The 25,503-nt window shown below is 43.0% G+C and overlaps 1 protein-coding gene across 27 annotated transcripts in view; it reads left to right on the top strand.

Annotated features, from left to right (window-relative positions):
* Aopep (aminopeptidase O (putative)) overlaps nucleotides 1-25,503 on the top strand; it is a 293,944-nt gene that overhangs the window by 79,575 nt on the left and 188,866 nt on the right. For 25 of the 27 annotated variants that reach the window (XR_009590799.1, XR_009590807.1, XR_009590806.1 and 22 more), the window contains exons 4-5: nucleotides 2,571-2,730; nucleotides 8,974-9,219. The exons of 1 other annotated variant lie outside the window; for it this stretch is intronic. Coding sequence is in view for 13 of the 26 variants with exons in the window: in XM_060380323.1 (XP_060236306.1) it covers nucleotides 2,571-2,730; nucleotides 8,974-9,219 (406 nt within the window). In the remaining 13 variants the exon portion in view is untranslated. The remainder of the gene's footprint in view (nucleotides 1-2,570; nucleotides 2,731-8,973; nucleotides 9,220-25,503) is intronic. One more of the 27 variants, XM_060380322.1, reaches the window with a different exon arrangement.

Raw genomic sequence — 25,503 nt, forward strand, 5'->3', positions numbered from 1 at the left:
GAGTGAGGTTCTGTCTCAAAATAAAAAGCAAAGAGAGTGCTGAGGAGATAGCACAATGTTTGTGCCCTTGCCTGTGGGCAAAAGTAAGTAAAATGCTTCTACCTCTTACCTGGCTACTTGCTGTTTTCCTCCATATCCCTTGATAAGGTGCTTAGATATCCAGAACTGGGCCTTCCTAGTGTCCTTGTAGGTCACCTTATACGAGGTGCATCAATAAGAGTGTGTGTGCGTGTGTGCATGTGTGTGTGTGTGTGTGTGTGTGTGTGTGTGTGAATGTATGTGAAAAACCAGAGCCTTAGAGAAAAGTTATGCCAAAATCATTTCTATGTGTTCCTTCTACTTAGAGTTAATAGTGATGCTTTGGTGTCTCCCTTCTATTTTCTTGGGTTTCTGTGTACTTATCAACTCTACTGGTTAATAAGACCTCTCTGGTCTTCCAAAGGGCTCTCTCTTGGTCCTTAGTTGGCCTCCAAGGGTGTGTGCTCAATGTTCTGCAGGCATCCTTGTTTCTCTCTGGCCTCTTTTTGAACCACACTCTTGTAGTCTGGTAACTTCTAAAGCATATGGGTATGTCTTGGGATGTTTTTAAGCTGTGTGTTTTGGAAAACATAGGATCTTATCTTTATTCTCCTGTTTTACTTTTATAGTGCTCTCGATGTGAGTCTTATTCTATGTCTCAGGTATTTTGTGTCTTTTCTCTCAGGGGTCCCATGTTTCCTTTTGAGGCAACACCCTGGGTTTTAGGCTAATGGTGTCTTATTTTTATTGTTTTGTTTTGGCTTTGCTTTGTTAGAGTTGACAATTTGCTCCACCCTCTGGGAGGTTTTTTTTCACCTCAGTATCTCATCTCATCCCTTCATCCAGACTTTTCTCCCATCAGGCTTTAATTTACCAACAGTGTGCTTTTTGAGAACAGTGTTTGTAGGACTGCATACATTTTCTTATTTCTGAGTTTTTATGACTGGTGGTATTAACATCCTGAGTGTGCTCACTGTCCTCTAGGTGTGTTTTATATTTACTTTGGTCTCTCAGTCGTGAAACCTAGGATTTCTGCAAGTACCTTGAAGGTTCTTGGTTTGTCAAAATTTGGGAAGAGGAGTTTAAGAGTGCATTCATGACTCAGACTCAACATGGCTGATCCTAGGTTTCCAGCTTCCATGCCATCAGGCCTCTGCCCTTGACTCTTTCTTGCTGATCCTCGATTTCTTACGTAGCCCAGGCTGGTCTGAGCTCAGTATGAAGCCAAAGACAAGCTGGAATTTCTGATCTTCTGAGTGCAGATTCCAGGTGCATGCATATGTGGCAAGTGCTCCAACAACTGGTCCCCACCTCTAGCCCCTAGGCTTTATATTCTCCTTAAAAGCAGAGCTTCAGTAATCCACTGGAAATTTTCAAAAGAATACTGTAGGTCATGACCTTGGATTTAGACTTGGGATTTTCTTTTAAGTCAAAACTTTTTTAAAAATAATCATGTAAGTGGCTGGAGAGGTGGTTCAGTGGTTAAGAGCACTTGTTGCTGCTCTTGCAGATGACTTGGGTTTGAGTTCCAGCACCCACATGGTGGCTTTCAACCATCTGTAACTCCAGTTCCAAGGGATTCGAAACTGACCTCCTTCTGATCTCCATTGGCACTAGATACACACGAACCCTGAGGTGACTTCTCAGATGAAGTCTCATGTATCCCAGGCTGTTTCTGATCGTGCTAAGCTTTACATGTAGCCAAGGATTACTCAGTACCCTGCCTGACTCTATGAACTATCAATTTGTAGCAGATGCTTCAATAAGAATGCCATGCTAAATCAGATGATGTGTATAGATTTCAGAAACAGGAAGTTTATTTCTTCATCTTTGACGTAGGAGAGACCTAAGATTTTAAGTTATCAATCATTTATTTGAGAAAAGCCTCTAATTTGAGATAATATCTGGACCAAGTAAAGAATACATCCTTAGCTGGGATGGGTGTCCTTGGTGCCAAAAACTCTGCTTATGCTTTGTATATGTTCAGAGAGGAGAGGATGATCAGCAACATAGTTAGAAGGATGAGGATAGATTCCCCCCCCCCCCCCATTTCCACAGCTAATTGGTTGTAAAGTCAGGACTAAAACCTAGGCACTTCCCTTCCATAATTTCATGTTTTCCTACTATATCCATCATAGAGTGGCTTAATTGAATTTGGACAAAGTAGTTGGATTACAGCACAGAAGTGATTATTCCTCATTTATTCATCCGTTCATCAAATATCAGCTGTGCTTTTTTTTCATGCCAGGCATGGAGAAGAGGCTCTGTTCTTATACCTGTGGCAGCCCAAGGCCAGAGTCCTTCTGTGTTTACAGTTGAGTGGTTACTTCAGCACTGCCCTTGCTGATGGCTTCCAACTGATCTCTGGAAGAGACCCATCTCTCTTGTACTTTCCTTGAGGCCTGAAGTCATGCCCTTTCAGGTGGCATAACCTGCCTCAAAGACGAGCTATTGCCAGTTTGTCCCACAGGCTCCATAAGTATCTTGAGAGAAGAACTAGAATTAAGGCCCAGAGCCACACATGCCTCATGACAATTGCTCTCTGTTTATAGGGTACATGAGCTGGTATTACTACATGACCATGCCAATGCCGGCCTCCACCTTCACCATTGCAGTGGGGTGCTGGAAAGAAATAAAGCCCAGGACATCCCCATCCATTGACCTGGTGATTGAACGTCCCTGCCCTACTCCACCTTTGGAGGCTGACTTCAGGTTTGTGTTCGGGAATTTGATGACTTCATTCTGGAATGTGAGTCATCCCTTCTGAGAACCTGGGCTAGTTTGGACCTAGTCAAAGCAGGAAAAGGCCTACTGGGGAAGAGAGAGTCGGAGTCAGAAATATCAGCTTGTTGTTCATGAGGAAAGAGAAGAAACCAGGTAGATGCAAAATCTTCTGTGATATTGGCAGAAGCATTTCTACATGTTTGCTTAAATTAAAAAGCTGCAGATTGAGCCAGACATGGAGGTGCATGCCTTTAATCCCAAGTACAGGAGAGGCAGATGTAGGCGGATCTCTGAGAGTGCAAAGCCAGCCTGCTCTACAGAGAGAGTTCCAGGACAGCCAGGGCTACACAGAGAAACCCTGTCTCAAAAAACAAACAAAAAGCTGCAGACTGACCACTTTCCCTCCTACCCTTTAGATGTTGGTCTTAGTGTCTGGTCAAAAAATGGCTTAAGGAAGTAAAGGTGCACAGTAAAAAGAAGAGAAAAGTGAAGACTTCGTCTGGTTGTTCCCCAGGAGGGCACTGAACATTTTGGTCCAGTGATGGCTGTTGGTGGTATGTTGTGAGGCAGCCTCTTCAGTGGTGTACAATGGCCCCTAGGAGTCCAGGCCACAAGGAAACTTCACATAGCTGTTAGGTTAAGGGATTCATACTGAGTCAAGGCCCTGTTAATTTTTTCTGGTGTTTTTTTTTTTAAATGCAGAAAATAAAACAGCATTTTGTTTTTAGACATAATATAGGCTGTTGCATGGAGAAATCCAGAAGAATGATACAAATGCTTATTTAATCTTTGAAATAAAACTGACAAGAATGTCCTTTGTTGGTAGAGTCCTTACTTGGCAGGCATGAAACCCTGGTTTGCATTCACAGCACTGCATAGACTGGGTGTGTGGCCCATACTTGTAATTCTAGCACCGAGGAGGTAGAGGCATCTGGGTAAGAAGCTGAAGTCATTCTTGAATACATGGCAAGTTCAAGGTCCGTCCTGTATGAAATGCTCAAACAGAACACAAAAAGAAATCTCAAACAGAACACAAAAAGAAACCAGCTAAGACATTTTGTGCTGGTCTTCTTTGCTGTGTTGCTTGTATGCTCACCACAGTAGCTAAGGTAGTGTCCTCAGGAGCTGACACCATGTGTGCTCTCTTTGCTGACAGGCACACTTTCTGCCTACATTTTGCTCTTTTGGCAGGATAGAGCTAGTTTCTACTTTTTTTTTTTTCTTTCTCTCAGCATTATGTCAGTTTTGGAGTATCTTTCCTAATGGGTCTACTTAATATAGCTCTAGAAAGATTATTAGATTTTACTTGCATCCTCTCAAGGGAAGAGGGGATACACACTGCCTTCATGTAGAAGTATTTAACTACAAGACTCTCTAGTGTTCCCTTTCTTGCTCTGGAACCACACAGCAGGCATCATTTTGTAATTGTAAATGGCCCAAGTTTCTGAGTAAGGAAGATAGGTCCTCTAGAGAATAACTTTGACTTGATAAGAGCAAGAAATGTACTTTGTTGTGGTAAAGCAAATTGCTGCAAGATTTGTGACTGTGGTGTGTTCTAGCTGATCCTGAAACCACACAGAAGCCATTGACTATCTGTAGGCAGTGTTCTGGGGTCATTTAGTTCTGAAAATAGACCTGTAAGGTGTGTTGGCTTTTCTACTCTTGGTTATTGATGACAATAAAGATGCTTAGACAATAATTTATTTTCCTACCCATTGAGGAACAGGACCTGTATTCATTTATACCAGATGTAATCTCTAGAGAGGTAACTTAGAATCTTTTCTAGAGATGTTTAAAATCTGAATATAACAACTGAGCCACCTCTGAAAGCATCTTGGAGCCATCTTCTTACTTGACATCACCACCGTGACCCAGCTATTGGTACTAACTGGAGAATCTCCTCAGAAAAACAAAAATTGAGGGACTGGGAGGTGGCTCTGGCTAAAGACTCATGCTGTCAAGCCTGATGGCCTGAGTTCAATTCCCAGAACCCACATATTGGAAGGAGAGAGCCAACTCTCAAAAGTTATCCTTAACCTCTGCATGAACCACTTGTTGTCATTCACACACAAAATAAATGTAATTTTTGAAAAAGAAGGAAAACACAAAACTGAGGGCCTTTGAACCGGAAGATGCATCCTTATGGCCCCTTGACAAAGCCAATTGTTTTGTTGTTGTTGTTGTTGTTGTTGTTGTTGTTTTTTGGCAAAATAAAATCTTTGTTCATGGATTTTTAATAATGAAGTTTTCCACCTATAGTCTTAGAGCTCATTGATAGTTAGGGGATGAAGGCCAAGTAATGAGGTAGGGTTGAGCCCTCCTGCTCAGAATAATTAGAATCCCTTTTCATTTGTCTCTTCCATTGTGAACAGAAGAGAGCATGGCCATGTCAGAAGGGAGAACTAGGGAAAATGAAGCTGTGGAAAGTTCCTTTTGGGACCTAGGGAAGATAAAGCCTGTTCTTCTTTTGCCCTTGAATGTTTAGAACTAGTTGAAGAGCATACAGAAGGAAATGAAGGCAGAGATGTGGTCACTGACAAGTTGGACTGAGAGAGTACATGGGAACCGGGTTTCCTAACACTGCTACACCATTTACCAAACAGGTCAACTGCTGCATAGACCAGACAGCAGACCCCAGAAGACCCTCATTGGACAAGTAGGTCCAAAAAGGCCAGAACAACCAGAGAAGTTAGGGAGGTCATGTGTCCCATTCCCAGGAAATGTGTTCTTTTGAGCAAGGTTGAAGTGGGGCAGTGTTGTGGAATGAGCTCCTCCACATTCCCTTCCCTGACTGACAGTGCAGTTTCATTTATCTGCATGCTTGTCTCTCAGAAGTATACAGCTGATAAAGAAATAGCTTTGTTTTCTTAATCCTGTCATGCCATCACAACTTATATGACCATCTCTGGTAGTCAGTGTTTCTGTTTATCTACCACATCCCTGACTCCATGGGTTGAGCAGCTCTGTTGTACCATCACACCTATGTTGGTGTCTCTGGCTATGCTCACATCTGGTTTTGCCTGCCTTCAGAGACTTCCTGTCCACCAATCTCATTCATGTCAACTTTATGTTTACAGGAGCCTTACATACCATGGCTTTCATTTGCCTAAGGGTTCATCTGAGTTCCAGAATTTAGCTGAAGGATTGGTACTGAATTTTTGATCACCATTCACATAAGCTAAATTACATAGGTGAAGAACTCCTCTAGTCCACTTGGGATGGATATTTTAGTAAACATATTATCTAAAAACATTTAGATAAACAGTCCCATGTGCACTAATTTTATTTGGTTCTAGCCACAGAAGAGTCTTGCTTATATTTAACCTCTCAGGCCTTTATCTGGGGTCATACAGCTTAAGCTTGGCCTGGAAGCTTGGATACCCTCCAGTAGAACACAACAAAAGTGATTGAAAAACTGGCACTATATTAAAGACACTGATATGACTCATTCTGCAGAAAGGAGGGCTTGGAGTGGGGAAAGTCTTGTCTTGAGAATTGTGAAAGCTGAGGAAAGCCACCATGAAAGGAAGAGAAAGAATCTCCAGTTGCCACTGGTTCTGTGCTAATTGTTGACTGCACAAGCCCTGCATTCCCTTAGCTGCTGTATGAATGGGGCCTTGAAGTGAAAGGCCAGAGTCATCTTTTGTAAATAGAAACCTTGGGAAGCATTGTAGTATGTGACTGACACCCATGGTGACATACTGAAGTACTGTCACTGAGGGAAAACATTCTATCATGTCAGAGAGTCCCCTCCGATCCTTTCTTATCTGCCCTCCTCCTTTTAGGCAGCCACATTGGTGAGACTGTGGGTGAGATGCTTTGCTCACATTTGGTCTGAGCATAGCCACTGAAGCCAAAGTGTACAGGTCCTTATGTAGGAACTCACAAGTGGTACCTCTTATACATTTCTACCACTATGAAGAGCCTCATTGACTTAATTTTCCCAGAACTTGATTGCCTTCAAGTCCCGAGTTTTATGGAAAATGGTACTAAGTCATGCATCTAAGAGTAATCATCCTCATTTTTTGGTGAGTGTTCATATATGCCTGGAAAGGAAATTATCCATCTTTTCCCTTGAATAAACAGGCTTGTTTGCTGTACCTTTGCCAGCATTCTCTGTTCCCTTTCAGTGTTCTCAGGTGTGAGAAATAATCTTCCCCCAAGAAATAGGTGATTTCTAGGTAGCATGCTTCTCTGCACTGTTATAACATTGAGACCTGAAACATACCCCCTCGCTGTGTCCAGAGAGCTTCAGCCTTAGGTAAATGTATGTTGAAGGGCCCTCTTTTTTCAAGTTTCTGAGACAGGGTCTTAGTATGCAGCCTATCTTGGCCTAGAATTTATGTAATCCAGGCTGCTGTCACCCATAGTACTGTTGCCACAGCCTCCTGAATGCTGAATGCTGGTACACGCTGTTGTCACACTTGGCTTCTGAAAACCTTGGGTGGAAGGTTTGAGACAGGGTCTCATGGAAGCCAAACTTACCTTGAACTCCTAATTCTTCAGTCTGTACCTTTCAAGTGCTGGGTTTACAGGCTTATGGGCATCTGCCAGCTTGTAAAAGCTTTTCATTAGAGAGTATGTGAGCTTACATTACCATAGAACATTGTTTATCCGTGTAAATAAGTTTTAAAAAGCCCCACACAGGCTCAGCAAGTAAGGGGCCTTTGCACCTCATCTTTAGGTAGATGTTGCAACCTTTTTAGTTGGGTTTACAAGCAGATGCCTTTGCTTTCTTTCCTGGTAAGGTGATGTTAGCAGTCTAGGCTTAAGAATGTCAATGACTATATTCTTGCTATTATTTTATCCTAGCACTTTATTCTATTATGTGTCCCATTTTTCCTACTCACCCTCAACCATAACAAGGTCTCACTGGGGCTGGTTATTCTTGGTGCTTTCTTGAAGTGCGATGATGGAAGGTGAGGCTTGTTTACATAGCTGTGTGGATCTCCTGATCACAGGCCTTGGGTGGGTGGAAGATACTTAATAAATCTAAAGTGGAATTATTGTTGCAACCTGCCCAAATTGAGACAGGCAAGCACTTAGAGATTCTTCATTATTCATGGTGAATCACAGGAGCACCCACAGCTAGGATTATAATCTGCAATTTAAAGTTACAGGGTTTTTCCATTGTGTTTGAATAGAGGATATGCTAACATGAAAAAATAGAATTCTCTTTGATGTTAGCTTCTTTAGCTATATAAATTCTCTTGAGGCCTATGAGTCAGGCTCTAGGAATTTTCTTTCAGCTCCTTTGCCTTTCAGGGAGTAGCTGATCACATGGGACTTGCTGGACTCTGCTCTGCTTCCTTATAAGGTCGATTTCATTAAATTTATATGGTCAAGTACTTGCTTAGCATGCAGGAAACCCTGGGTTCAATTCCCAGCACTGTACCAGGCATATGCCAGTATTCCAATACACAGGAGGTAGAGGCAGGATGATCAGGAATTCACAGCTATTCTCAGCTATGTGGTGAGTTTCAGGCCAGCCCGGGATGCATGTGTCCTTGTCTTAAAAGCCAAAAGCGAAGTGGGAAAAAAAATGCTCTCAGAAGTGCTAACCTCTGACAAGTTACATTTTGTTAGGATGGTTTATAGGGTTTTTTTTTTAACATTGTGCCTGTAACTGTGATTGGTTCGTTGTCCTACCTCATCCCAAGTCATTTATTATAGGATATTCCAAAATGGAGTCTTTAATTTGTTTATAGCCAAGTACGTAGTGGCTCATACCTCTACGTAGTCCTAGCACTTGAGAGGAAGATGCAGAAGCATCAGGAGTTGAAGCGTTGCCTCGGCTATATTCTGAGTTCAGAGCTACCTTAACTATATTACATCTCGAACAATGAAAAGTAAATAAATAAAATTGCCATTGCATCGCTCCCTTCCTAAGAATTGTATATTATTTGAACAGTTTTTCTATAATGGCATTTTAAATCACATTACTGAGGGTAGAATTTGCTTTAATTTAGGTGGGAGGTTGTTTTATTGTTTTAAATTTTGCCCCACCCCTACTCCACATTAATTTTAAAACAAAGTCTTTTACTTTCATGTGGTTTAGATTGAAGTCATTCGGTCACTTCAAGCACTTCAATAAATATTTGATTTATAATTTTTCACTGCTGTCTAAAAGCAGACAAGCCAATAATGGAAGCGAACCACCTTTACTAATAAGCCTGTTTGAACCACTGTCTTCTCAAAGTTGTCCACGTTTGTTCTTGTGTGTTGTCTCAGGTATGCTGACACCTGCAGTCACGAAGAATACCCATGCCGATTCCAGAACGCTTCTGCTGCCACCCAAAAGATCATTCCTCATCGAGTTTTTGCCCCAGTGTGCCTTGAGGGTGCCTGCCAGGAGGCCCTGCTGTGGCTAATCCCTCCTTGTCTCTCTGCTGCACACTCCGTCCTGGGAACACACCCTTTTTCCCGGCTGGACATCCTCATTGTCCCTGCCAACTTTCCAAGTCTGGGAATGGCCAGGTATGCTTCTCCATCTAGTGCATGGTATAAGTGCTTCAGAGCCCTGGGGACTACTAGGGGAATACTTTTCTTAAGCTCTGTCAGCAGTTTCATTTGCTGAAGATGGAAGGGGTTCCTTTTTCCCTCCTGGACATCTTACTGCTACCTTCAGGGCATAGTTTTCAAGTAGACCACCCATGTGCATGAACCCACAGGTATCATGGACAGGCTTGAGAATTCATCGCCCAGAGTGATGGATGTGGGGTCATGATTGCTCAGTTGCTGTTAGGCTGGGTGATGAGAGCTTACTGCTAATGAGTTCAAGGTCATGGTGTCAGACTCTGAGCACAGTAACAAAAGCTGGTCCCAGGGACACAGCTGCTCACCTAATCCTGACCGGCTGCCTCCTCCATTCTCACCATTGGTCACAAGGCAACAACTTGAGAGCCCTGTGTCAGAGAGAGCGTAAATCCATCCTCACTGCTGGAAAAACAGCTACAAGCAGATGGCTTGCCATGGGGGAGGGGCATAGTGACTTGTTCCTATTTTTAATACAGCAAGTGAATTATTCTTACCCTGCCTCCATTTGATTCCAACAGAAAATGGAAACTTGCAAGCTGACCCTCTTCCCTCTGTTAATTATGCCCAAACCCGTCGGTTCCTCTGTCTGTCCACACAGTGATGGGAGAGTAGCTCTGTCCCACAGAGGAAAGATGGTGGTGAACCTTGCCTGTGCTTCTGTCTGCAAATCCTAATCACTAACAGGGACTGTGCTTGAAGGGACGGGAAAACAAGGCCATCAGACATGTGGCTTTGAGTTTTTCCCTATTAGTCAAGGAAATTCCTGCTGCCAATTCATCTCCACGCTTTTGAACAGCTGTCCTTCGCGGTGTTTTCCCAAAACGCTTCACACATTCTTGGTAAAACCCTTGAGTAGAAAAGAACTGACCAGAATATTTGCTTTTGATCTTTACTACACACACACACACACACACACACACACACACACACGCACACACACATGCATGCATGCATGCATACACATCAACCCCCATACACACACCAGACACATTTACTCACCCCACCACACAGGCACACACCCACACACCAGACACACACACACATACCTCTACCACCACACACATGCACACACACACACACCACTTTTTAAGGGTTGGCTGGCTCACTGTAATCCCTGAGGAGGTCTCATAGAGTCATTTAGACTGATTTTTATCCTGTCTTTACGAAGATAATGGGAATGTGGAAACTAGGATAATTATATATGTGTGGTTGCATGGATCATATAATTGTCTTGATGTCTATATATAGTTGGTCTTAACAAGGGGACTTCTTTGGTCCCTTTGAAGAGTCTCCTGGACTTAATTTAAGCAGTTATTGGTGAGGAAAGGGTTGTTCATTAAATGCTCCTCATTTGTACAGTTTTGAGGGGTTCACATTTATTTGGGGGTTTTAGCACTTTGTGAGCATTATTTTTCAGGGTGTATTTGCTAATAGTTCCATGCTCTAGCCTGGGGGAACCAAAGGCTGAGTATTTTCGTCCATAGAGTCTCTTGATACCTCCTTGAGACACAATCTGCCAGACTAGAATGTCCTGACCTGTAGGCCATTCTATAAGCTTCTCTGTCCAAGTCTCCATGCCCAAGCAGGCAGCCAGGAAGAGTTCTGCTTTTTGAGATATTTAACGTGATTTAAGTATTCTTAATGCTGTATTTTTAAAATAATAAGCCTAAGTGCCAGAAGGCCAAATGATGCTGTGCACAAAAGTCAGAAGTGAGGTGGTGTTGTCTACTCCTAGTTGGGGGAAGGGTGAGGGTAGGCTTCTGTTTTTCCAAACTCTGACTTAAATTGATTCCACTTGCTGGGCTTGGCCCTACAGATCCTACACCTTGAGCCACCTGCAGCTGAATACCTGGATGACTCAGCTGGCTACCAGGGGCCTACTGCTTTATCTATGCTCAAGGTACTCCTGGTGCAAAAATGGCAGGCATGAAGGTCAAGTCTTTGGCCCAGACAGAGATAAAGAAATGTTCAGACCCATGATGTGCTATCATTAGAATCCTACACACCAAAATTCATCACATCCTGACCATTATAGTGTGCTGGATAATCAAAGCACTTCTTGGTAAATTAACTGACTCTTTCAGTTCCTGTTTTATAAGCGTGTAGCAAGATCATAAATTCCATAGCTCTGGGCTTCTTTAGCAATTAGGTTTTAATTATAATGAACACCATTTTAGTATTTCTTTTTGGCAAATAGCATTCAGCATTCCCAGGCAAATCATTAACTGTGTTAAAGTATTTTAAAAATGTTTGGACTATACACAATGTTTTAGACATTATTCATCAGAGCTTGTATGAGACTCCTTAAAACTCTCCTCTTGGGTTCTGCTTTTCAGCCAAAGAGGTGATTTCAGTGGACTGAAGAAAACACATTCTTATAACTTGAAAGCTTAATGATCAATACACAAGAAGGTAAACAGTGCACAAACGGTGGTCTAGAATTGGACTTCTTTTTAACAAAAGTATTCATTGGTATTGTACTGTGTTGATTCTGTCACCCTTTTCTACAGAGCCACAGCTGACCAGTTCTCCCTTGTGCTAGCCCTTTTCTTTTTTTTTTAATTTTTTATTTAACTTTTATTAATTACACTTTATTCCTTTTGTATCCCCCCATAAGCCCCTCCCTCCTTACTCACCATTCAAAAGGAAAGATGCTTTCGTTCCAGTCTGACAGAGGAAACCTGCTATTTTGCATTTGGTCTTCCATGGCTCACCCCATCTCATCTTTTAATCATTTGGGATGTCTGGGCTTTCTGGTTTTATTTTACTTAATTTCTGCCTTCCATGAACATGACATCTGCATGTCTTGGAGTAATATGATGTTTCCATGAAGATATGAGTACATTTTTAGTAAGTCTCTTTGTATACATAAAGCTCTCCTGTTGAGATAATTAATACTCTGCCATTTTCATTATGATCGCATATGTCTCAAATTGAGCTGGAACAGCCAGCCTAACTTCCTCTCACGAGAAATAAATGCAAAGGATATTCTTCGTCACACTCCACGCTTTGTTATAACATCAATAATGTCAGTGTAATAATAGTCTGAAAGGATACTTATGAACATTGCCTAAAATTAACACCCAGTCCTATCTCTGTATGTGTGTATTTTGCCATTTGTCTCTCAGCAGATCACAAGTATGCCCTAGTCTGTACATGTTTGCTTCACCTTTTTTGTCTTTCAGTGGTTCAGTTATGTATCACAAAGCAGAATTAGGACTACCTTGCTGATGACCAGGTACCCTGCACTCTATATTTGAATTTCAAGAGTCCTGAAAATTATCTCAGTGCCAGGGTTTTGTTTAGTGCCATCACTAAACAAGTGGCCCTGCTTTTCAACTTCACTCTTCACGTATTAGTCTTGCCTTTGTCCAACTGGGAAAATTGTAGAACAGGGGAAGTAGAGATAGTGTGGTTGGCTGAGATAGCCAGACTCTTCTCTGACCTTCCTTCTTCTGGCTCCAAACCAGGTTGTGTGCAGCTGTCTCTGTGTTTCTGTCAAACATGTTGTCTGCTTGCAGCACTTACACTGCCAAAACTACAAGGGTGAGCGAGGTTGATAAGATCTCCATTCTCCCAGGAATACACATTCTAGCCTGGGAAAAATTGAACACACAGAAGTGAAGATGTATGCGCTGAAAAAAAAAAAAAAAAAGTAAACTGGAAGGACACTGAAGAGTAGGGTGGGTGGCTTTGTTAGAGTAGTAGAGACGGTGAGATATGGGATAGCCACAGAGACCAGCTTTGTCCTGGGATCATGAGTGCTCTCATGATGGGCTAGCTAGAGCCCCAGGGCTTAGCAGCTGTTATCCTTGAGCAGAGTCTTCACTGCTAAAACTGGCACCGCACCTAGCAGCCAGAGTAGACACTACCCCTGTGCCAGGGGAGAACGATGACCCCGGTGTCTGCATTTTCATTACCTGCTGGCTGTTGCATGATTCTTTGTTCACCTAGTAGTCACAGGGAGGGGATAGGGGTGTGTATGTTTGCTTGTCTAAGTTTTTAAGGTGTTTTTTTTTCTTTTTCTTGTTAAACAAAAATAATGTTGACAAATTGTTTAGAGAAATAATTGCTCAAATACTCTCAGTATTCTTCATGGTGGCGCAATACCATAAAGCCCCTTATTATACACAACTTGTTCTTAAAAGATTGGGTTGTGCAATAGAAAACGTCTGCATGCTTATCCTAGCTCCTGACTCTGTATGCAGAGTTTCCCAACAACCTCAACTGCAGAGAGACGCCCTGCATATACATGCCCAGGAATGACGGCAGCCAGTGTGCCCCACACCTCCCCTGCAGTTAGACAGGGTGTTGTCTTGTTTATTCTTATCTCCCAGCCAATGTGTAATAGAATAAGCAAAGCACTACTCTCTGCTACAAAGGGCCTGTTGTTTTCAGCTTTCTAACTGTGCTCCTTTCTGCCAGAGAGGAAGGAGTCGTAAGTTTCTATAATTATCTTAAGTGGTAAGGCTTCATAGCTTTGGGAGTATTTCTTCAATTGTGTTTTTTTTTTTGTTTTTTTTTTGTTTTTTTTTTTTTGGCTAACTTACACTTGAGTTTTTAATCCCCTAAGCCCAAAGCACCACACTGTTGAATAGTCCTCATTTAAATGCCAAGGGATATGCCCACAGTGGTTCTTCCCTCAAGAGCAGGGCTCAGAGGCAAGTTGGCGCCTGCTCACTCGTGCATCTGCCCACCCTTCACTTTTCTGCTTTCTCTCATAAGCTGTGTATTTGGGGCTTCTGTGTAGGTTTTTGTCTTGAGATTCCGTTGTTTCTCAGATTTTTAATATATTCTCAATTTTTTTTTCCATGGGTTGTTTCTTTTAAAAATCCAAACATTTAAATGAGCATTTTGTCCCTTGTGCCTTTTGCACAGGTGAGTGAGGGGATAGGCAGCTCCCACCTTCCTTTTCTACTTCTGGATAAGTTTAGTTTTCTACAACTTTGCTGGGGCTGCCAGCTGAGCAGTAAGTCCCTGAGGCCGGCAGATGGGGTGGCTCTCTCTGCTGCTTTCTTGTGCTCATTTTATTACCTATTTATTTATGTTTCCATGAAGGAGTTGCCTGACTTTATTTCTCTTCTTACAGGAGGGTTTTCTCCTAATTTGTTCTGTTTTTCACTTTCCTTCCTAAAGCAGTAACTGTTGTTTATAAAGTGCTATTTGTCTGGGGCTCAGAGAACAATGGTTTTGCTGGTTGTAGCCATGGCATCCTCAGCTTTTAAGCCACTTGAAAGCCCTTGCAAGCCCTTTCTGCAAGAAATTTTTATATAAAAATTGTAAATATAAAATTAGTACAAATGCCAAATGTTTACTGATGAGTAGTAAAGAAATTCATTTTAACATTTCTTTAGTATACCATTTATTAAAGTCTAATTTGCAGTCCTGTTAGGCCACAGAGGAGGGCTTTGCAGCCAGTCCTGAAGATACCTGATAAAACAGGATCAGATGAATGGGGAGGAGGTCTCCCCCCATCATTGGACTTGGAAAGGGGCACGGTGGAGATGAGGGAGGGAGGGAGGGACTGGGAGGGAATGAGGGATCGGGACACGGCTGGGATACAGAGTTAATAAAATGTAACTGATAAAAAAAATAAAAAAATAAAAAAAAGTCTAATTTGCACAGTAATGAGAGGGATATGTATGTTTATTTTTACATAAGCAGTTAAATTCTAGCTGGATATTTGATACTGCATCTTCAGTGTTTTTCAAAATTAATATTTTGGCTTTATAATCCTCAACATTCAGAAGGCTGTTTCAAACAAATGTGGTAGGAGTATTTTACAGCCAGCTCAGAATCATTAGAAATTCTGCCCTAATTCCAATGATCAAATTCATTTTATATTTTTTTTTTTAAATGAAACTCAAATCGGCAACTCAAGCATTGCTGAAAACCAAACATTTGAACACAATACAACCAACCCAGATACTTGCATGCCGACCTGATACTTGCATGCTGAGGCATGATGGTAGGAAAATACTGTAAGGCTTCCTGTAATTAAGCCTTTGTTTCCATGAAAGCAGAAACCCTTGTGTGCACAGTGAAATCCCTCCCCCCCCCCCCCAGCTGGCAACATTCAGCAGCTACAAGTCTGTGTAAGAGGTGTTTGGAGCTCCAAGGAGAGATTTAGAGTGCTGTATGTGCCACAAACTTGATGCATTGCAGGCAACTGCTGCCAGAAACATGTCCAGTTCAGCATGTTGGATTTGAACTATATTGGTTGTAGGCTCAGAAACATTTAACTGGCACCAAACTTTTGTGCCCTTTCCCCCAGTTCAGTTAGAATATTCAGGTGTTGACCCACAGTTAAGAAACTGTGGTCTTGACAATAAGTAGTTTGTATTAAGTCGTCCAGGGAGTGAAGAGTTTGGGGCTTGGCCATTGGCGGGACTTGTCTGACTGTCTATGGCTGACAGCATTGCTCTCAGGGAAGGTGATGTGGGTTGCTGCTCATATCGCAGTGGGCTAGCTTTGAGGTGGGTGTGCAGAGCTGACTTCTCTGTCGATGGACAGTCAGAGCAAAAGTGTGGCTTCTTCTTGTCTAGAACCTACTTGCCATGGAGCAACTCTGCTGCTTGTCAGACTCACAAGTAGCATTTTATCATCATCATACATGATCTCTCACCCTCTGGATGATTGCGCTTAAGTGTTTCCTTTTCTTTGAACTGTTCACACACACACACAGACTGACAGACCTACCTTCAGAGAATGTTGGAGCCATCCTTCAAGAGAACTTGCCAGGTCTTTAAAAGGCCCTGCAGCAATTGCCCTCTACCTGTGTTTGTAATCATCCTTCTCTTTTGATGTCATCATAGGCAGCTAATCTCTTCCAGTCCTGGACCTGGTGTGGCTTGTCACTACCACGTTCTGATTCTCTCCTTGGATGGAGATCCCCCTCACCTCTCTGCTGAACCCCCATTGCTGTCATCTTTGGATAGAGAGCCATGAAAGGCAATGGAGAAGAGCCTACATTTAAATATTGACTCATTTCTGAAACCATTACAAAACGAAAGCTGCTGGGTTCTACACCATGTTATAAACATATGTGTTCCTTATTGGCAAGAACACCAGCTCTAGAAATACTCCTCAAACACAATACATGAATGGCTCTCCTGAGAGAGAGCTGTTTCTGTGAAGTATATAGTCTTGCTACTTTAATTCATCCTAAAATGCAGTTGAACACACTAAGTAAAAGGCCAAAGATACAAAGAAAGACTCTTTTAAAAAAATATCTTACTTTAGGGGCTGAAGAAGTAGCTGTTTGCAGAGTGTTTGTCTAGCATGCCTGAAGTCCTGGGTTCAATCTCCAGCACTACATAAAGTAAGATGTGCGGGCACACACCTGTATTCCCAGTTTGTGGAGGTGAGAGGATCAGAAGTTCTGTGGTTACATAATGACAGGCTAGCCTAAGCTCCACAAGATCCTGTCTTGAAATAAAGAAATACTATTTTCATAAAAACTTTAATATTGTGTGGGGTTTGAGGGTTCAGTGTAAAAATGAATCCTAATTTAACTCAAGTGGAGCTCAAAGTAAGACAACTTCTGTTTCTTGGTAACTACCTATGTTTACTCTTTCTGTCTGTCTGTGTCTGTGTCTCTCTGTCTCTGTCTGACTCTTTCTCTCTTTTCCCAACCCCCCCTCAAGACTTAGTTTCATTATGTATCTCTGGCTGGCCAGGCACTCTGTGTAGACCAGGCTGGTCTCAAACTCACAAAGGTCAACCTACCTCTACCTCTGTGCTGGGATTAAAGGTGTGTGTTTCTATGTCTGGCCCCTACTTGTATACATTATGGAAGTAACTCCTTAGTCTAGGCACTTCACCCTTCCCATTTAGCTTGCAAAGAATTACCCCTCCCCTCTTCAGACTGAGAAATGGGAATCCTGAGACTCCACTTTGAGAGAGTGTGGGTGACAGTCGGACGCTCTGGCTAAGATGGGACTGTTCCAGTAGGCTTGGCAACTAGGCCTTTGTCCCTGGAGCTGCTTTACTCAAGTGCCAGAGACTTGGGATGGCACATTGTGACTCTTCAGTCATTGTCCTCTGTGAGGGCATCCTGAGAGTTGAAGGTCAGTGCTTCCCTTTAAGGGCAAGTCTGTTGTAGTTCCCTGAGCAAACACCTATGGACAGGTATGATGAATGCTGGATAACTATGCCTCAAGGAAATGTGAGCCCATAAGCTTAAGTCAGGAGCTTTTGCAGTCTCAAGGAGACTAGTTTTGTGGAATGTAAGTAATTCAGAGGTGGGGATGGGAGTCAAGGGTAGGGTTGCAAGTTAGTAGTTTAGGAAATACATGGATTCCAGAATTAAAAGGGAGTCCTTTAGTAGGGAGCATCCAGGAAAGCTTTTAATATTCTTGTCAGCTGATTTAATATTCCGATGCACCTGCCTGTCGAAGACACAATTTCCTTCTCCCCAACTGAACAGTGTCACCCCACTATGATATTCAGGGATACACATTTACTTAATGGAACCAGTAGAGACTCAAACCCACCTCAAACCACTCTTTGAGAGAATTGTATTCACAAATATCTAACAATCCAGTGGACAGCCAGCTGTGGAATTCCACTTTTTTCTGTCTTTGGTGACCGAGGACTTAGATATGTTGGGGACGCTTCACATTATCAAGAGGTATTAAAGTTTAAAAGGAAACCCTCAGAGCAGGCAAGCTGTCTCAGCAGCTGCAGAGAGAAGGCCAGGGGAGGGAAGGGAAAGCCATGCTGTTTGAGTTCCTGGCGTGGAAGACTGGCACATGGCGGGGAGGGAAGCTTCAGAGAAAGAGCACAGAACTCAAAGGACAGAAAAAGCATGCTTAGGCTCTGAACAAAGATACAGAAAAGGAAAAAGAAAAAATTTTAGTACAAACTCAGAAAGGTGGGCAGACTCAGCCAAATGTCATGGCTGCCAGGCTTGTTGGGGAAGGGTCATCCTGGGAAGAAAAAGTACAGTATCTCATTAAAAGAAACATTTTCTGCCTATCTCTACAGCATGAGCTAAAGTGAGCCTGGCTTCCTAGTATCTTGGCTAGGTGACTGACCACACTGTCTAGACCAGAGGTTCTTGACCAGAAGATTTTCTTAACTAGCCTTTAGTCACACTTATTTATATAAAGTTGTACACACTTAATATGGCCTTTGTGTGTGTGTGTGCATGCGAGCACATGCATGTTAAGGACACTGCATAGCACAAAAAATAGAAACATTTGAAGGATGAAAAACTAATCTTAAAAGTCAGTCAACAGAGAAGAGCATGTCTGATTGCATGCGGGTTGATGCCCCAGGTCCCGCCTCTGAGAAAAAGGTATCGGACGGGTCTGATGCTCTTTGGGTGGATGACACCTAAATGAACATCGGTACAAAGTCCCAATTTATTTCTAATATCAGAGATCAGACCTCTACTCTTGCCTGATGCGTCTAAAACAAAAAGGGGGAACTGTAGAGAGCTGCGGAATGCTATGCCTTAAAGATGGAGCTGGTTTCCGCCTTCCACCTTCCCGATGGTGAGTGCTCTCTGTCAGGAACAACTCCACATTTGGCTAAGGCCAAGGATCTGGCTTGCTTCCATGTATGTGGACCTATCTGCATTGCCCCCGTGGCACGCCTGGGTTGGCTACCCAGAGGCTATTTAAGCTGTGGGCTGGCTTTCCCCGGGGTCCGAGGATTGTTCAATGTTCCTGAATAAACTGCATTGAAAAAAATATATATATATATATTATTGCTTCAAAAAAAAAAAAAAAAAAGTCAATCAACAGAGTGCTTTGAGCCCCAGGATTCCTGCAGCTGCCTGGAACCCTGTGGGGACCTGGCAATGGATTTGGGGATGTGAACTGGCTTTTCTTCTGCACAGGTGCAAAATGGTAGGGAATGTATGTTGGGTGGGGGATCTCTGCCCGATAAGGATAATCTGGGAAGTTTCACAGGCTCTTCCTCACAACTTCTCCATCTCTTGTCTGAGAATCTCAGACTGGACAAGGGGATGGGTGTGCTGCAGAGAGAGCTCCTTGATGTGCTCCCTACTGCCATTGCTCAGAAGGGCCTTCCTCTAAGGATCTGCTTCTGGCCTAGCTCTCTTCTGGGAAATTAGGGTTTGATTTAGAATAGCCAGCCCGTGAGTCTTAGAGCCTTAACGTTTTTAAAATTTAATTATATTTTTAAAAAATATTTTGAACAGAGCTAAGGTGGGGTGATTCAATTCTGTTCAACAATCTTACAGCAACTTTTTCTTTTGTGAGAAAAAGCTGTTTAGATCACCAAGTTGGGATTTCCATGTATTCCCTCAGCACCTATGTATCAGTATTCATCTGAATGTTAGGCCCTCTAGGAAGAGTTTCAGAAAGGATCCCTTTCCTCTAGTTAATTGCATAATAAGCAGATCTTGAGCACAGGACTTCCACCTCTGACCCCCACACCCACACCTCAATGCTAAACACTATTTTCTTTCTGTCTTTTTTTTTTTTTTTTTGCTGGGGGTGGGGGAGCAAGGAGTTTTACACAGGGTTTCTCTGTGTAACTTTGGCTGTCCTAGAACTCACTCTGTAGACCAGGCTGGCCTTGAAATCAGAGATCTGCCTGCCTCTGCCTCTGGAGAGCTGGGACGAAAGGCATGTGCCATTACCACCCAGCTGCTAAGCAGCATTTTCAGATGGAGCAGCAGCAGTATCAGGTTCTATGACAGGACCTGCTTCCTTTTGCCAGCTGTTTATGGCTTGGAATCCCGCTATTGGCTCCTGCAGAGTTGTGACTAAGTGGCCCCTCCAGCCATCCCTGGGTTTTAGCCTTCCAAAGTCTCCATTTGCATGGTACTAAGTCACAGGTGCAGATATTTCAACAGTTGTCAGGCTTGTCTGCAGTTCAGACTGCTCTGGTTAAAACAAGCAAGCAACAACAGAGACCCCTTGAGTGGGGACTAGATGAAGACATTAAAGTTGTGCCCGCAGGTGGTGGTGTTTTGACCTTGACAGTCAGTTTTAAATGACCTATCAAGCTCCTTTGTGTACTTTAGGGCACACCCATCTGGAAGATATTATGTCCCTAAATTTTATGTACCACAGCAGGCAGGCATCAGGTCCATTATTATTATTTTTTGCACTGGTAGAGGGTTAGTACTTACGTGGCAGGACTCTCCTGAGAGGAGCCCAGCTACAAATGCTGTTTTCATTTAATTTTTATTTCTCCCTTGGCCTTCCTTCCCCTGTCCCCTTCATGTCTATCAGCCTTCCCTGCGCTGCTCCTTCTCTCTCCTGCTTCAAGCCACTTCTTCGTGTCTGTGGTGCCTCCTCCAAAGCTTCAAACAGTCAAGGCCAAGGGTTCCTCCCTCAGCAGGTTCCTAGACACCTCAAAAATTAGACCTAAATACTTTGGCCCCTTGTATCTCTTCCAGTAACCCTTGTGTTTGGGACCCGTTGGCCACCTTGTCATTCTGGATGCTTTCTCCACCGTCATAAAGACAGAGGCTCTGGCCAAAACACTAGACTCTACAGTGAGTCCACCCAATGGCAACATGCTGTTTTTGTTCATAGAGGCTTGGAGAGCACTCTTCCCACCCTTTGCCCTTAGTGCATTGTTGCTGTCTGTAGGCCTCAGGAGAAGGTGAACAATTGATACCTTGCTCTCCTCAGAGCTCATAAGCCCTCCCAGGCTGTGGCAGTATATTCTACCATTTCCTTCCAAGAGACACAAGTCACTTAATCTTCCTACCCTTCTGCCCCTCTGCATTGCAATTAAAACAAACAAACAAAAACAAAAACAAACAAGCAAACAAAGAAAATGGGGTCTCACATATCCCAGGCTGGCCTTCAACTGAACTATGGGGCTGAGGGCTACCTTTTAGTCCTCATTCTTCTCCATCTCCCAAATGATAAGACTGTAGGTGTGTGCCACCATGCCTGACTTGCCTTGGAGTCCTGCCATGCGCTTCCCTGAGATTTGCTGGATGTAATGAGTAGTAGAAGCTGAGAAGTGAGCCTGTAGTTGATGGATGACCATGCTGTCTGCTGCTGGCAGGGGTGGGACTTGAGAGGTATGGGTGGGACACAGAGAAGCAGAACTGTGGGAACTGTGACATTCCAGTCCTAGTCTTCTAGTTTTTAGATGAGGGATGTGTGATAACAGAAGTTGGTCTGGGTTTCTGTCAATTGCACCCTAAGCTATGTTCTTGACAGTGAAAGGGATTTAGTGGATCTATAAAGCAGATGGCACCTAAACCCTTTCCTTTGTGGCCTCTTATTGATACTCCCACCAGACTTTAACTCTCTGAAGCTTTAGGGAAATTCTTAGGTAATAAACACAAAGTGGCTGCCTCTTCTGAAAGCACAGACTGTTTGCTTGAGCCTGCAAATGCTGACCTAATGGCTAATAGCAGCAGAAGCACATGGCACCTCAGTTTCCAGCTTGTATCTGCCTCCTTTGCTTGGAGTGATTCTTGTTCTAGTTGCTTTGAGTTCAAGGAACAGCGGATGTGATAAGAAAACCTTTTTGTGACATGGTGAATTAAGTCCCCTGGTGGCACAGACTTTCTTAACTCAACACAATTGTACCTGACTCACCCCGAGATAAAGATCAGCCAAACCACAGTTTGACCCAGAACTGATGTACTGTGCTCTGCCCCAGTCCCATGGCTCTTCCAAATTCAATCTGGATCAAGAACATAGGGTCCCATTTCTTCCCCTGTGTAGCTATGCTGATTAAAGCTTCTTTCTACTTTTAACCACAACGTTCATAAACTGAGTTTTTTAGAGTGTGGGATCTCTAGAATGGGGCTTCTGGCCTAGGACTTTATGACAACTTAACTGCCCACCCCAGGTCCTTCCATGGCCCAGCTGTCAGAGACTCCTTCAGCTGCTTTCAAGGCCAGTCCTATTCTGGTTCTCACCAGCTAGTGCTGAAACCAGACTTCTCTGCCCTATCCCTGCTACTGTTTTCTAAAGGCTGCCCAGTAAGGCAGCCTCTGTTCCTTGCTTGGCCAAGGTGTTTATCATATGATGTTCTAAGTTCCAGCACATGCTGACTCGCAGATTCAGCCTGTGCTTCTGTAACTCATGTTCTCTTGTGTGCAGGACAAGTGGATCCTGTTGGTGAGTTGGTTGGTTAATCTGAGGGGTATAGACATGCAGGCCACGTGTAGGTGAGATCAGCAATGCAAAGGCCCAAGTAGCCAAGCACACTTTCTGTCCTGTCCCCTGAGGCATACATTGTGACTTGATGGCAAGAGGCCACTTTAGACTCAGACGAGTGCCAATCTAGCCCTCAAATGTGCCTGTCATCTGTGAGTTGCTGCCTCAAACCCGCACTCTCTAGACTCCCATGGGGAAACAGGTAAAATCACAAATATCCTGGGGTACAGAAGCAGCTCTCAGAGAATACAGTTCTCTGCTCCAGTAAGAAGAGAGAAATTTGATGGTTTTGTCAGTGAAATAGTATAAGATTTGTGGGTTATTAGTATGAAACACCAGTCCTGTGGTTCCCACCAACCGAGAATGTCAATGGTTCTCAGAAATAATAGCATTTGGGAGAAAATAGAAACAATTGTCATGAATTAGTGCAGGAATAACACAAAAGACTTGCTACAAAGATCTACTGAATCCCGATTCCTCAGATGATCCCAAAAGAACTTCCCAGTTCACTGCGGGTGCTTAGCACAGCTTGTACCATCTGCTAGAGCCTCACTCTGCACAGTAGCTTAAAGTTGAATTGTTTGTAACATTGACTTTTCATCACCAGAAAAGGCAAAGCAGCAGAACAAATCACCAGATCTTTGTGCTGTTCATGTCAGAATGCATGTGTTTTAGTTCCCTAACAGATTAAAAAAAAAAAGAGTGGACCCTCTCATTGCAGGATTTGGAACTCAGTTGGAACAAACACATGGTCACACACATGCTCACACACACACACACACACACACACACACACACATACACATGCTCAAATGCACACATGCATGCTCATGTGCACAGACATTCTATTCCTCCCATCATTTAGACCAGTGGTTCTCAACCTTCCCAGTGCTACCACCCTTTAATACAACTCCTCATGTTGTGGTGACCCCCCAACCATAAAATTATTTTGTTGCTACTTCATAACTGTAATTTTGCTACTGTTATGAATCATAATATAAATATCTGATATGCTGGATATTTGATATGCAACCCTGTAAAAGGGTGGCTTTACTCCCATTGTTCTAGAAGAACCTTGTGTCCTGACACCTGACTCTGCTGGATAGAGCTGAAGAGGCTCAGAATGAGAAGGCCAGGCCCATCTGCTCTGGGTGTTGGGATCACTATTGTACACAACCATTCCTTGGAATGCTAGACCCTCTCCAGCCTGTCTTGATAACCACCTCTGTCATGAGGATGCCCAGCATTGTGTATGGAGTTTTTTCTTGCCTGGCATATCCTTCTGGCCATGTAGGAATGTATCAAAATAATTTTTTAAAATTAATCTCAGTTTTTTTTAGAAAGGTCAGCCTTGAAGACTGTGGCTGGCAAGTCACTTCAATGCACTTTATTCTCTCATTCCTGTTTTCTCACCTCTGTTCACATCTGCTACATTCCTCCTGTTCCTCAGGTGTATTTATCAATCTTGTTTGCTCATGCAGATGTAAGCCAACTGTACAGTTTAGGTTTATTATCTCTCCCTCCTTTGTGTAGAATGAGATGCAACACACCCTGCTCTTCTCTGTGCTCTGGATACTTGGCTCCTTGTTCACCTCCTTCTGTTATCAGGCCTTCAACAGTTTCTCAGCACCTTTTCTTTAGCTGTGTAGTATTCTGTGCCCTGGTGGCTTTTCTTTCCAAAAAGAAAATTTGGAAATTCACCTTTCCAAAATAAGGGTTCTGAAGTTTTCCAGGTATGTTTAGCATCTTCAGCAATACCACACTGAGTACTTCATGCATTGTAGGGTCAGTAAATGCACAGAGATTTTGATAGTGGAAGGGACATGCACACTTGGTAGAACCACATGGTGTCTCTCTTTGGGGAACCTGCAGAAGTGGCCAGATGCCAGCCCTCCTGCAGGGCTGCCTTGTGGTCTGACTCTACTGTGCTTTTCTGCATCCCTTACCACTTAGGGCCAAGACCTCAGTAGGAAGACAAGGAGACCAGGTGGTCTTTGTAAAAGTTTTGTTCTGAGCTTGTTGCCAAGTCCTCACTAATTTTTAACAACCATAGAATTGTGTTTATCCTATTATGGCTCACTTTGGAAATTTAAAAAGAACTAAAGTTAAATGCCTATGTTTGCCACTTGAAAATGACCCATAAGAGCTTGGGGAGATGGCTCAGAAGGGAAAGTACTAAAGATGCAAGGATGAGGACAGATTCTGGATTCTCACATCTTATCCATAATGAGAAAGCAGAGAGAAATGACCAAGCATTTCTTAGTTCTCTTTCTCCATGAAATACAGTCCAGGACACTGTCTACTGTGGGAGTGTCCTCACACTTAATGTTATCAAGAAAATCCCTCAGAGGCCTGTCTCCCAGGTGACTGTAGATTCTGTCAAATTCTTTATTAACACATCACATGCAGTCTCACCAAATGAAGGGGAGAGAGATGAAGATTCCTGATGTAATCCTTGGGCTTGCACATGTATGCATACATACCTTCTCATTCCCTCACATACAAGTATGTTCACTTGCAAACCTGAATACATACATTCGTGTACACCATACACACTCATATAAACATTAGTAATTAAGAAATGTTCTTTACTTTATCTGGTCAAAAGAAGTAGGTGCTATTTGGACAATTGGACTTGTTTTATTTTTCTAGGGGATCCTCTGATGTTAAATGACTAGAACTAAAGTAGAGTGCCCTTAAGCTGGCTTTCATTCTCAAAGGAAAGCAGGAAAAATGGGTACTAAGACTGAGAAAAAGGCCAACTGGCAATCCTACAACATAAAGGGACAATATTCTTTAACCCTGTTGAGGAAAAAATGAAAAAGGTGGCTAATGAACCAAGGTTCTAGCTTGCCTTCTCTCTCTCTCTCTCTCTCTCTCTCTCTCTTTGTGTGTGTGTGTGTGTGTAAGTGTGTAAAGATGATGATGAGACAGAGATTTTGATGGCTTTAATTTTCAGACTTGGGTTAAATCCCAAGCCAGACCCAAATGCAGAAAATGTGTAATGAAAGTAGGAAGTGAAAGTTCTGGAAGCAGGCAGGCATATCTGAGCCTGCAGGCTCACTAGGCAGTGAGTGGGATTAGCTGGGGCTGAAGGGCTGACGGAATTCTA

This window comes from Meriones unguiculatus, chromosome 3 (assembly GCF_030254825.1).
Source record: "Meriones unguiculatus strain TT.TT164.6M chromosome 3, Bangor_MerUng_6.1, whole genome shotgun sequence".
Taxonomy (NCBI): domain Eukaryota; kingdom Metazoa; phylum Chordata; class Mammalia; order Rodentia; family Muridae; genus Meriones; species Meriones unguiculatus.